General features: G+C 39.6%; 1 protein-coding gene across 2 annotated transcripts in view; it reads left to right on the top strand.

Moving 5' to 3' along the window:
- The window catches only part of FBN1 (fibrillin 1), a 256582-nt gene that overhangs the window by 47318 nt on the left and 196843 nt on the right, over positions 1 to 12421 (top strand). For both annotated transcript variants that reach the window (XM_059058585.2, XM_067029215.1), the window contains exon 6: positions 3246 to 3341. In XM_059058585.2, the coding sequence (XP_058914568.2) occupies positions 3246 to 3341 (96 nt within the window). The remainder of the gene's footprint in view (positions 1 to 3245; positions 3342 to 12421) is intronic.

The raw sequence follows: 12421 nt of genomic DNA, 5'->3' as shown, positions 1-12421 counted from the left end.
AACACACAGAGCACCAAATTTCTGACTGGAACCTTGGAAATGGGTTGTTTGATTCATTTTTCTTTCATTTACCTCCACTACCCTGCTTACCTCATCTCTGATTTACACCCAAGGTGCAGAATTCTTGTTCACGCCAGATGTATGCCTTCCGTTTGATTGCTCAAAATCTCCACCATCTCTTGGATTTTCAATAAGCATCTCCAATAAAGTATTTCAAAACTCAACTTCGTCTTTCTCCCCAAACACGTTCTTTTTTCTTGACTATTGATGTCTGTACCTCTCTAGTTTCCTAATCTAGATTCTGCTCTTTTAATATTTATCACACTGCTGGCCAGTGTGTTTGTTCATTCATGAACACTATTTATTGTGTGTCTACTCTGTATCAGCCCCTGTGCTTTGCAGAGATGAAAATTCCTCTGAAAAAGCTCACTTTTTATTACACTAAGAAGAATATATATACCCTGCAGAAAATTTAGAAAAGTTTAAAAATATAAAAAATAAAATTTTCTACAATCCCACCATTCCAGATATTACCTTTTAGGCTTTTAATGCATATTTGGTACGTGAGATCCATTGTATGCATAATTTTTCATGTAACTTTTTTACTTAATATTTTATTAGAAGTATATTTCATTTTTTTGAATATTTAAAAATATATTTTAATAGTTGCATAATACTCCATTATATATAGGTTTTACTGTTTATTTAGTGAATTGTTAATGATGAGCATTTATTCATGTTGTTTCCAATTGTTGCCATTGTATATGTATTTGCTATGATGAATAATGTTATTATAAGTAAATCAAAGTTTATATAATACCCTCCTGACTGTCTACACACTGCAATATAGGAAGAATGACGATTGAGTCTTTGGCAGCCCACAGCAGTAGCATGGAGGGAGGAGAGGTAGGACAGCCTCCCCAATGTGAGAGACCCTTGAGCTGAGTCTTAAGGGGTGGGTAGGAGTTCGCTTGTCAGATGATGGGAGATGGGCCTTTTAGGCAGCCGGCACAGCATAAGCCAAAGCAGCAGAACATGACATAGCATGGGAGGTCAGGCTTTGGCGTTGCTAGGACTTAAGTGCTGAGGGAAGTGATGGGAAGAAAGCTAAGGTCAGAATGGAAGTCATGGGCCATTGGAGTGCCTTTATGCGTACCGTTTTTTCACTCAAAGTAGAACCAGGGAAGGGGAGTGACAAGACAATGACCAACAGCATTCATCTGTTGAGTTATTTACTCTGTTTACTGTATGCTAGGCACATGTTCAAACTCTTTACACGTATTAACTCATATCAACAGCCCTTTGAGGTGGAGGCCTTTTTTACCTTCTAGGAAATGAAAAACCTGGGGCAGTCACTTGTCTAAGACTGTACAGGGAGTAATCAGCAGAGTTGGGATTTGAACCCAAGCAGTCTAACTTCACAGCCCATGCATTTAATGCTATGAAATCCTGGCCTATACACTTCACTTACAGTGGTTTGCAGTGCTTAGCACCAGTAAATCTTTCTCTGTGGCCAGTGTAGAGTAGGAATAAACAGAAGCAGGAAGAATAGTACTAAGGCTATGGCTAGAGAGATGGTGGGGTGGGGATGGAGTCAAACGCATTTTCAGAAGGGGAATCAGATGGAGCTGCTGTGCATCTTCTGTTTCCTTTGATGCTCTCAGAGGGTGTGGAGCCCAAAGCCCAGTGCACGACAGGCACTCAGGTAACACCCGTAGAATTAGAACACCTTTCCTAGACTTCAGTTTCCTAATCTGTAAAATGGGAGGGTTGGCTTAGGCAATCTCACAATTTTTCTGCTTAAACCTCTTCATTCTCTCCTAACTGTAAATTAAGAAGCAAATTAGAACAATGAAAATATGTAAGCTTCTCTCTAATTTTGTGATGATCAATGGACTACTGCTATAATTTTTGGCTGTAAGGGGTTGTCTTAGTTCAAGTGTACTGATCCCAGTGGATGCTGAGACAGACTTAGATGCACAAGAGATTTATTGGGGGAAAAGCCTATGAAGAATCAAAGGGGAAGAAAGCAGGAGTCAGGACAGAGGGCCTTCAGACCATGATGCAGGTCACACCCCTGGGCAAGGAGAGAGGGAAGGAAGGACTATCACGATTGCATAGAAGGAGCCTCAGACTATAGTGCAACTTCACGAAAGCCTTTGTCAGGCTGATAGGGAGCCCAGAATAAAGATTGCCCATCAGAATCGTTTCATAATGGGCAGAAATGTACAGTCTCCACCATGCTTAGTCATTGGGTGGTAGCAGCCAGGAGAGTGTGCCCTTGGCATGAACATAGTAGCGGATCTGAAGGTATAGCAGCTTCAGGCTGTCGACCAACTAAGCTCCTCACTGTAGGTTTTCTCAGAGGGAGATCTGAATGGCTCAACTCCATGACTGCCACAGGGGTACAGGAAAAATGTGTGGGAAATATATGAAGGAGGAACTAATTTAAATGGAGGTGTTAGGGAAGCCTCATGCAGGAGTGAGGTTTGAGCTGGGCTTTGAAGAGTGGGAGGGACTGGGAAATTTGGCAGGGGCAGCCTACCACCTGTGGATTAAGACACCTAGAAAGAGGCCATGCATAAGTGAGTTGCAGGAAGTTGTACGGAGAAGAGTTGTTCGGGGCATGAGCTTTCAGATCTTATTTTAATGCCTTTCTTGAGAAGTAAAATGTCCGTCCCTCAAGGATCTCTGGACTTATCTTAGCAATATTTTCCAGAGATTCTCTTACAACATTCAATTGGGTCTTTATTATGGTGCATAAATTACTGAATGTCAGTATTCATGTTTTGTCGTTGGCAATTAATAGAGTGATTTAACATGCTGCATTTCTGTAAGGATGACAGTAGAGAGGCCAATGTTTTCCCTCATGAGAACCCTCTGGAAATTAAAGATAAATCATAAGAAAAGAGTCAGGTCGCTAAAATGCAGTTCTCGTCAGGGATATCTCTTATAAACCACCATTTTAGGTGCAGAACTGAAAGTATTGCTCACATGCTTCCCAGGATGAAACTGTCAGCATTAACACAGGTACATACTCACTTATTCCACGTAGTTTTACCTGAGTTGACTGAGGAACATCTGGGGAACTGGAACTGTTCAGTAACTGTTTAAAACAAATACCAGGGTGATTATTTAGTGTTTTTATTGTTGTCCTTTCAGGGGACAGTAAGTGTTACTTTATTAGCATCTACTATCAGAGGAAGCCCATTCAGCCTCTCAGCTCCTGTCTCCTTATTTTACAGCTGTCTGTGAAAGTGGCTGTCTCAACGGAGGAAGGTGCGTGGCCCCAAATCGATGTGCATGCACTTACGGCTTTACTGGACCCCAGTGTGAAAGAGGTAATTTTTTTTAATGTATCGGTGTAAAGATGTTCTAGTGGCTAAAGCTATGGTTGATTTCAACATGCATTGGGTTCTTGCGGCTGCTTTGTGAATTTTCCTGAGCTTTGAGGGGGTTTCTGAATTGTCACTGGGAAGGTTCCTAGGATGACAAGACAATGGCCCTAAGTCTATGCATGTTATTCAGTAATTCTTGCCAGTGGACTGCAGGACTCAATAGTGAGCCTATGCATAAGTACCAGTTGGCATCAAGATAATAGAGGAAAATTTTCCATAGAGTAAGTATTGAGCTCATTATTATCCTAGTAAATTAGGGAGGTGGCTCCAAATAAAACATCTGTATGGCAAGGGGAAAAATTCAGAATGAAGCAAAAATTGCACCTAAAGATCTATTAGGAACTATATTGGCTGTAGTGGCATACAAGCTCGGCATTCAAAGTTCACTAGAAATACTGACTGCTGAGAAACTGTGCTTTCACACCTGTAGTTTATTCAGTACTCGTCGCGGCCCACTGACATGTATATAATCATCATCACTTCCATCTGAGAAGATCAAGGCTTGGGGAGGTCAAGGGAGCTGCCTAAGGTCGCACACATAATAAGCAGCTTTAATTTGAATGTGGGTTTTTAGTTTTCAAGTCTAATGTATACTGCTGCACTTAATTAAAAGAGATTTCTACCTAATTTGCCTATGCATACAAATAGGATATTGAGATGTATGTAAATGTGAAGTATTCTTAAATACCCACTGCCCTGACCTTTGCTTTGTTGATCATCTTGTCTTTACATTCATAGCCATGTTTTCATTGTCCCTAGTTTTATAGTGAAGACTTTATCGTGAAGATTTAGGAGGTGCCTTTCATACAAAACTGCAAAAATACTCATGAAAAATACCCATTGAAAAATATTCATGAACTTTTTAAACTGCAGTCATCACCTTTATCCAAAGTTGTATAGAGATTATTTTATTCTAAGATGGAAAGTAAAGATTCAGTAACAAGTGTTGAATACATGTTATTTAAAAGCAAAGAGCACAGAGTGGTATGTGAGAAATTGTCTTCTGTTTGTATTTTTATGGGTTCGTCTAAATTCAGTTCTTTGCTGATAAAGCAACAATACCTATTTTAGCAACTAACTCTATTATTACTAGATAGATTATATTGTATCTCTGTTCACAAGGCCACTGCTTGGTATGGATATGTGAGGCATCATGGACTCTTGGCCTTTACATTTTACTTGGCATCGTTTTGGAGTCCCTCTTTAGAACTGCTTCTCTTTCCAACTTGATATATTTTTATTGACTTGGAGCTAATGTATATCAAACGGTCTCAAGAGTAATAAAGACAACTATTTTGATTAGGTAGTATCATTCTGTGGCCTTATTATTTACTCAGTGATGATGATAGAGGGTTTAAATTGTTGAGATTAAAGTTATTAACATGTAACTTGAACAGTGTGAAACTAATTCTGGAAGTGATAATAGTGGGCTTAATTTGTTTTAGAAAAATCACTAATAGAATGAAGTTACAGAGCATTTTACCTCTAAGAATCTGGTTAATAATTTGCTGCAAAGAATACTGATACCCATAGTTACAGATATTGATGAAACAGTCTAAACTAAAGAGGGCATGATATTTAACCATTCCACACTTATTTCTTCAAAGACTTGATCTTTGACCAAGATTAAGAAATGATGTGAATGGGTTAAGTTACTAAACTGCTAATCAAAGCTGGCATACTACTTAGGGATTTCTCCAAATTTTGGAGTATGTTTAACTGCTTTCCTCTGTGATAAGGGTATCCTAAAATTTGCACTTAGGTGTAAATATATGTTGGCCCCATAGAATCTTCACAATAATGATTATCTAAATAAAATTAATCCCTAAATGGCAGATTTTCAGGCATTTGTGGTTGTGGAGAGTCGGGAGGAAGCAGGCTCTCTTTAATCATTGCCCTTTGCCTCTTCTACCTGGGAATACAGTCCCAAACCTTCAGTGGGTGAAGGGAAACATGAGTGTGATTTCTCTCACCACATGGGAGAGGGGAGGCTCTTTGATTCCAGGATTGTATTTCCATTTTTAGTCTTCACTGTTTTCTGCTCTTGTGGAAGTCATCTGCTTACCTCTTTAAAGAATTAGAGGCAAGATATCCTATTACTTAGATGAATGCTTGTGATTTCAAGAGTGATTAATAAAAATATAGGACTGAGTCAGGACAAATCCAACCTGAAGCATAGGGAAGTATTCAGTGTCACTTCTGATGGTGGGTTAGTATACTTACTAAGTTGTTCAACTATGTAGGCCAGTTGCATTATGTTTTAAATGGAATGTGACTTTTTATTTATTGATTTTTTAAAAATAAATTTATTTATTTTTGGCTGCGTTGGATCTTCATGGCTGCGTTGGGTCTTCATTGCTGCGTGTGGGCTTTCTCTAGTTGCAGCGCGTGGGGGCTACTCTTCGTTGCGGTGCTCAGGCTTCTCATTGAGGTGGCTTCTCTTGTTGTGGAGTGTGGGCTCTAGGCACGTGGGCTTCAGTAGTTGTGGCTCACGGGCTCAGTAGTTGTGGCACGCAGGCTCAGTAGTTGCAGTGCACGGGCTTAGTTGCTCCATGGCATGTGGGATCTTCCTGGACCAGGAATTGAACCCATGTCTCCTGCATTGGCAGGTAGATTCTTAATCACTGTGCCACCAGGGAAGCCCTGGCTTTTTATTTTTAAAAATGAACTTCCAGGAAGTCTTTACTAATTTTCTTTCCTTCTTCTAGGAGGCTGAGCCCAGGGCCTCTTCTGCATTCTCTCTGAGCACTCTCTCCACATATCTTTTGATAGCACCTACCACATTGTATTGAAATAGCAGGTCTCCATGTCCATCTCCGCCATTAGAGTGTAAGCTCTTCAGCAGCAACTGTGGTTTCATCATCTTTTAAATTCCAAAGCCAAGCTTAATGCGTGATGCACAGCGTATGGCCAGTAAATGTTGAACTGAATTTATTTTGAAGCACCAGTAAATCTTGAGATATGATTATCAGATGATGAAAACGTATCTCCTGGAAGTAATTGCTGCTTGCCTACTTGTGGACAATTCTGGATATTTCTCATTGGTTTCATTTTAAACAGAGCTTGCAGTGTTGAGTCCTAATTGAATTTGGCCCCATCTTTCAGGGCCATGTGACTGTCATTTTTCAGTTGGCAAAGATGCAGAAAAGAAGGAATGTTTTGACCTAAGCCAGGTGGCAATAAACAAACAAGCAAACAACTTCCTATCATGATGTAATACACATGGAAGGGAACATTTCAAATGTGTTACAAGTACCTCTCAGGACAATCATCTTTGTCCCTGAGAGGTCTTGCAACTATATGTCTGCAGCTACATCAGAGAGCCAGTACAAGTGTAGACTGTCCTTTGGGGGGTGATACTGGCAAGATTTGGATCACTTTAAGCTAGTAAGTGAATCTTAATAACCCATGAACATGGTGTTTTGGTTTGTGATGGAGACAAGCAGTGGATCCATGCTTGAATTATGAATCATAACATTCATTCAACAAATGCAGTCAGACTGTGAAGCAAATTTGTCTCACTTGTAACTTTTAGCCAGTAAATATGTTTTTTTTTTTTTTTTTTTTTTTTTGCGGTACATGGGCCTCTCACTGTTGTGGCGTCTCCCGTTGCGGAGCACAGGCTCCGGACGCGCAGGCTCAGCGGCCATGGCTCACAGGCCCAGCCACTCCGCGGCATGTGGGATCTTCCCAGACCGGGGCACGAACCCGTGTCCCCTGCATCGGCAGGCGGACTCTCAACCACTGCGCCACCAGGGAAGCCCTAAAATATGTTTAAAAAAAAATTTTTGGCTAGTCAGCCTCATTGGGCAGGTGACAATGATACTATTGCCTGCTATGTTCAGAGGAAGAAAAGAAGAGGCCTGTGACTTGTTTGGCCTGTAATGTTTACTTTTTAAAAACTGAATGAGAGTAGTTATAGTCTCTAGCTTGCCACAATCCCTACTACTCCGTATTGTCTTACATCCTGCTCCCTTTATTCATTTAGCTTACTTTTTAGCCCCTGTGGGCACTTGAGTTTGCCACCTCCTGCTACATTCTGTATCAAAGATTGCATCTCTTTGTGTTTTGTTTCACATGCCAAGTTTCTTTCATTGTTCTTCCTCTTATATATTTTTTTCTGTAAATTTACATTTATGGTTTTTCTGATTGCCCCCTCCCCCTCACTTTTGCCTTCTCTCTGCTTGGGTCTTGAGCAACCAGTAAAACTTATCATTGCCTAAGCTCAGTGGTATGGTATGTTCGCATTTGTTATTAGAATATTGAAATGAGATCAGTGCCTGTTTTGGCAATGACAACATAAGCTAGTTGTGTATTGCCATAGTTACTGCCAACAAGACTATTGGAAGGACACTTTCTCTTGCCATCTTGCCTCAGAATGCAGACTATTTAAAGCTTGTTAAATGCTCTTATATTAAACACAGTGAATCATGTGAGTGGATGAGACTTCTCAAGGTAATGAAAAAAGAGAGAAGAATGATGGAGATAGACCTGAACTTGGAGACGGGGTGGGGTTACTGATGCACAGGCCTGAGGAAGAAAAGAACAAAAGGTAGACACTGAGAAAACATGGAGGGAGGCAAGAAAACTAAGGGAGCACTGAGCCAAAGAAACTAAAAGCAAGAAGGACTTCAAGAAATAGCTTGGGGGCTTCCCTGGTGGCACAGTGGTTGAGTCTGCCTGCCAATGCAGGGAACGTGGGTTAGTGCCCCGGTCCGGGAAGATCCCACATGCCGCGGAGCGGCTGGATCGTGAGCTATGGCCGCTGAGCCTGCACGTCCGGAGCCTGAGCTCCGCAACGGGAGAGGCCACAACAGGGAGAGGCCCTCGTACCGCAAAAAAAAGAAAAGAAAAAAAAAAGAAATAGCTTGGCAGTTGTTAGACTCTTCAAGGATCAAGAAGGAATAAGAATAGCAAAAGGCCCTTTGATGTGATAACAGGTGACATGGACTGGGTACTTAGAGGGGGCCAGGCAGTATGTGGAACACTTGACTTTGGTGATTTGCAACAACCTATGAGAAAAGTCCTATAATGAGTCCCATTTTATAGAGGAGCAAACAGAGGCAAAGAGAGGTCAAAGAGCTTGCCCAAGGTCAGATAGCTTATAAGTGGTACAATCAACAACTGAACCCAGCCAGTCTGGCTCATAAACCTGTGTACATGACCACTGTGCCATACTTGGGTTTCACTCAGAAAGAGGTCATTAATAACTATAGAAAATTTTCTGAGAAATTGTAAGAAGAAATCTAGAACTAAGAGTTTTAGAGTGAAAGTTATAGATTTGGGGAAAAAAGTCTTTCAAGAAATTTGGCAAGGTAGGTAATTTTCCTCTCTGGAGGAAGAGTTGAGCTAAGTTGCTTTTAAATCATTTTACAAGCCAAGAGAAAGGAGTCTTGAGTATTGCTTGGGTGTATGTAATGCAGGGTTTGGGGATATTTCTCTGTTTGATTGATTCTGATATTTTAAATATAATAATCCATTCTTGGAGAGAGGATGATTCCTGTCTGTTTGCAGTACATATAAATCGACTCCAAATGACTGAACCAACATTCTAAAATGTAGCCATAGAAAATGAATATTGTCGTTTAGTGCAGTTACCATGGGAGGTTATATAGTTTTCCTACAATATTACAACTCTTCGAGCCATATTTGGAAACTCTTTTTTGTAATTACCTTTACAGAGTCAGCAATTCATTCAAATGAGCATGTGACCATTTTTTTCCCTTTATGGGAGTCATTTGAGTTTTTAGAAACAGCCTAAAATAGTGTCAGTTCTAGTGACGACAGTCAATAATCAAACACATTAGTCGTTTGGGGTCGAAAATTGACTTAGGTTAAAAAGCAGTGAAAAGAATTGTCTTGCATGGTTCTTAAAACACATGGAATTAGATGAATGTTTTAATGTCAAACTTTATGTGAGCCAGAGTATAAAGCCTCTTGGAAGCATAAGTGCTAATAACAAGAAGTTTTCTATCATTACTCCATCTGGAGGTCTTCATTATGTACCGTCTGAATGTCAGCATGGACACGAATTCTTCGAAATCCTGAATCATTTGTTCAATGTTAAATTCCTACCCAAGTCTAAACTGTGAAGACAATACTTGGATTTTTCCCAAATCAAGAAAGTCTGTTGGCTGTTCTGCTGGCCATTAGTAGAAAAAAATATAGGGGAAAGCATTACTGAACTGATAGCTTTAAGAAAAAGGAACAATGGGGTGCAGATATGGAGTAGAATAAAAATCAAAGAACGGCAATAATTCATAGTCCATCAGAGAAGCATGACAATGAAAGTGAACTAAGTCTGGTCATCATACTTGCCCTCTTAAGGGATTCCAGTATTAATGGAGCTGGAAAAGGCATTTAGTTTCTTGTTTTTGTTTTTCTCCAGTAATAGAATAGAACAGAGGACAGGTAGGTTGGTTGTAATTCTCCTTCATTCTCTTATGTGCAGTTGATATATGAGCAACTCTTATCTTCATAACTTAGCTTCTCTGATGATTCACAAATGATGGTTTTTGCACAGGGATCTTTTTAAATGATTTCATAGAAGAGAGTTCAAAAAGCTATCCTGAAAGCAGTTGATAAGCATTTATTTTGTAAAGCCAAAAAAGCAGTGTCTGCATTGTGTCTAATGAATGGAAAAGACTAACATATAATGATCCAAATATATAAATAACCAGGTGGTACATTTCAGATACATTTGCCTCATTCAAAGAAAGTAGAATCATGGCCTACTCTCAAAGGGCTGTCTAGAAACCTTCATGGAATCAAGTGCTGATTTTCTTGTGCTTTTTTCCTTGCAGTTTTTCTGGAAGGTGTTAATGAAATGTTTGGAAGTAAATTTTACAGTGCTGCATTTATGACACTAATTTAACATAAGTTTATACTTTAGGCAGCTATTATTAAAGTTCCCAGAGTAAATGTCATAGGCTAACGTCCCATTCTCACAGTGTCTTTGGAAGGCAGAGCTCTGAGAACTATGCTTATTTTCTTTTCTCTAAAAAGGTAACAAGTAATAAACTGTTGTTTCTAAAAACATGTTGAAGCCCTCTGTGAGCCTAGCTTTTGGTATTTAGTCTAAATGGAAAGTAAATACTAATGTGTAGATAGCAGAGGCAGAATGCCTTAAGTGTTACTATGTATCTAAAGTGGTATTGCAATATTTCTCAGTTGGTGGCTCATTGAGTAAACTTGATTTTCCTAAAATAGTTCCAGGAAATACATCTGTTGACATAGGCATTCAGTTTCTGTGGTTGAGGAGCTGTGTGCAAGTAGGGAACGTATGCTACCATACCATGCACATGCCTGGTATGACCAGCAGGACTGGTGGAATGCAATCATAAAGTAGTTTAATTTTTGTCTCTCTCAGTCCATTCAGTGGGCTACTTTTTCCCCTGCTGGGGTGTGAAATTTTCTGGTCCTTTTCAGACTTTCTCCCCTGTGGGTCTCTCACATGAACAAAGGCATCTGTAGTTGACTTACAATGTTGTGTTAATTTCTTCTGTACAGCAAAGTGACTCAGTTATTTATATATATATATACACTTTTTCATATTCTTTTCCATTATGGTTTGTCACAGGATATTGAATATAGTTCCCTGTGCTATACAGTAGGACCTTGTTGTTTATCCATCCTATATATAATATTTTGCCTCTCCTAATCCCAAACTCCCATTCCTTCCCTCTCCTCCCCTCCCTCCCACAAGTCTGTTCTCTATATCTGTGAGTCTGTTTTTGTTTCATAAATACGTTGGTTTGTATCGTATTTCAGATTCCACATATGGCATCTCTGTTCTTATTGGTTGCTTACATTTCCTTCCGCAACCCGGGGTGACCACTGGTACCTCCAGCCATCTGAGGCCTCTGCTGCTCTAGGAGCCCTCTGAGAAAAGATCTAAGCTCACTCCACATCAGCTTTCTCCTACAGTGGCCCACAACTAGTTAACAGGAAACACTCATACATTTGTTTTGGCCACAATAAATTGCCAGAGTGCAAACCAACTTTGACATGGTAACAGCCTCTCCCATGAACCATGTCTGAGCGTCTGGCCAGCCAGTTTCCAAGTGTTAGACAGTCTGCAGTCCACAGCGTCCTCCAACCTCTTGTGGATACATAAACACACATCGTGCAGTCTGAGCATTCTCCTTGAAGCCCCTTTCATGACTTGTCATCATAATGTGGTCTTCCACCAGTTTCCTAGAGAGAGCTAGTGACAGTTCAGCCCTCTCCCAAGTAACTCCCGTCCCATCTCTTATTACCTCGGATGTTTTGATATTCCTGATATGCATGAGTGTTTAAGAGCCCTGTGACCAGATTGTCATCACATCCTTTGCAAATTCTGCATCATAGTGTCACATTTGACTTAGAATGTGGCATCTGTTGTCTTGTGCTCCAGTTCAAATATCCATTTTAACATCCTCTAATGTTATCAAAGTGAATAATTTAATAAGCTATTAAATTTGATGTTAAATTTGGTATCATGGTTTAATCTTCAGGGACAGTTTTTTAACTATATTGGTTTTTTTTTCTTTTCTTTTTTTTTAGCTCTTACGAACTTTAAAAAAAGATGAAACTAGTGTTTATCAGTAGCCACATTTAATATTTGGACCACTTTTCCATTTTTGGATACTCAGAACTAGAGCAGCACTAACTAATAGAAATATAATGTGAGCCACATACGTAATTTTAACATTTCTAGTAGCCACATGAAAAAGTAAAGGGAAACAGGTAAAATTAATTTTAATAATATATCTTATTTAACCCAATATATCCAAAAGTTTTATTTTAATAGGTACCCAACATTAAAAATTACTGAGATATTTTGCATTCTTTTTTCCATACTAAGTCTTTGAACTCTAATGCATATTTTATGCCACATCTCAATTTAGGCCAGCTAATAGCCACATGTGGCTAGTGGCTACTATATTAGATAGCACAGTTCTAAAGCTTTGCTTCTAGTCACATCATCACTCACCTAAGGTCTCTATCAGGTCTCTAATTTTCTTTCTTCCTGCTGCTGTTTA

Source organism: Kogia breviceps, chromosome 3 (genome assembly GCF_026419965.1).
Source record: "Kogia breviceps isolate mKogBre1 chromosome 3, mKogBre1 haplotype 1, whole genome shotgun sequence".
Classification (NCBI taxonomy): Eukaryota; Metazoa; Chordata; class Mammalia; order Artiodactyla; family Physeteridae; genus Kogia; species Kogia breviceps.
The sequence above is the reverse complement of the archived record's forward strand: the minus strand, read 5'-3'. Positions and strand labels throughout refer to the sequence as shown.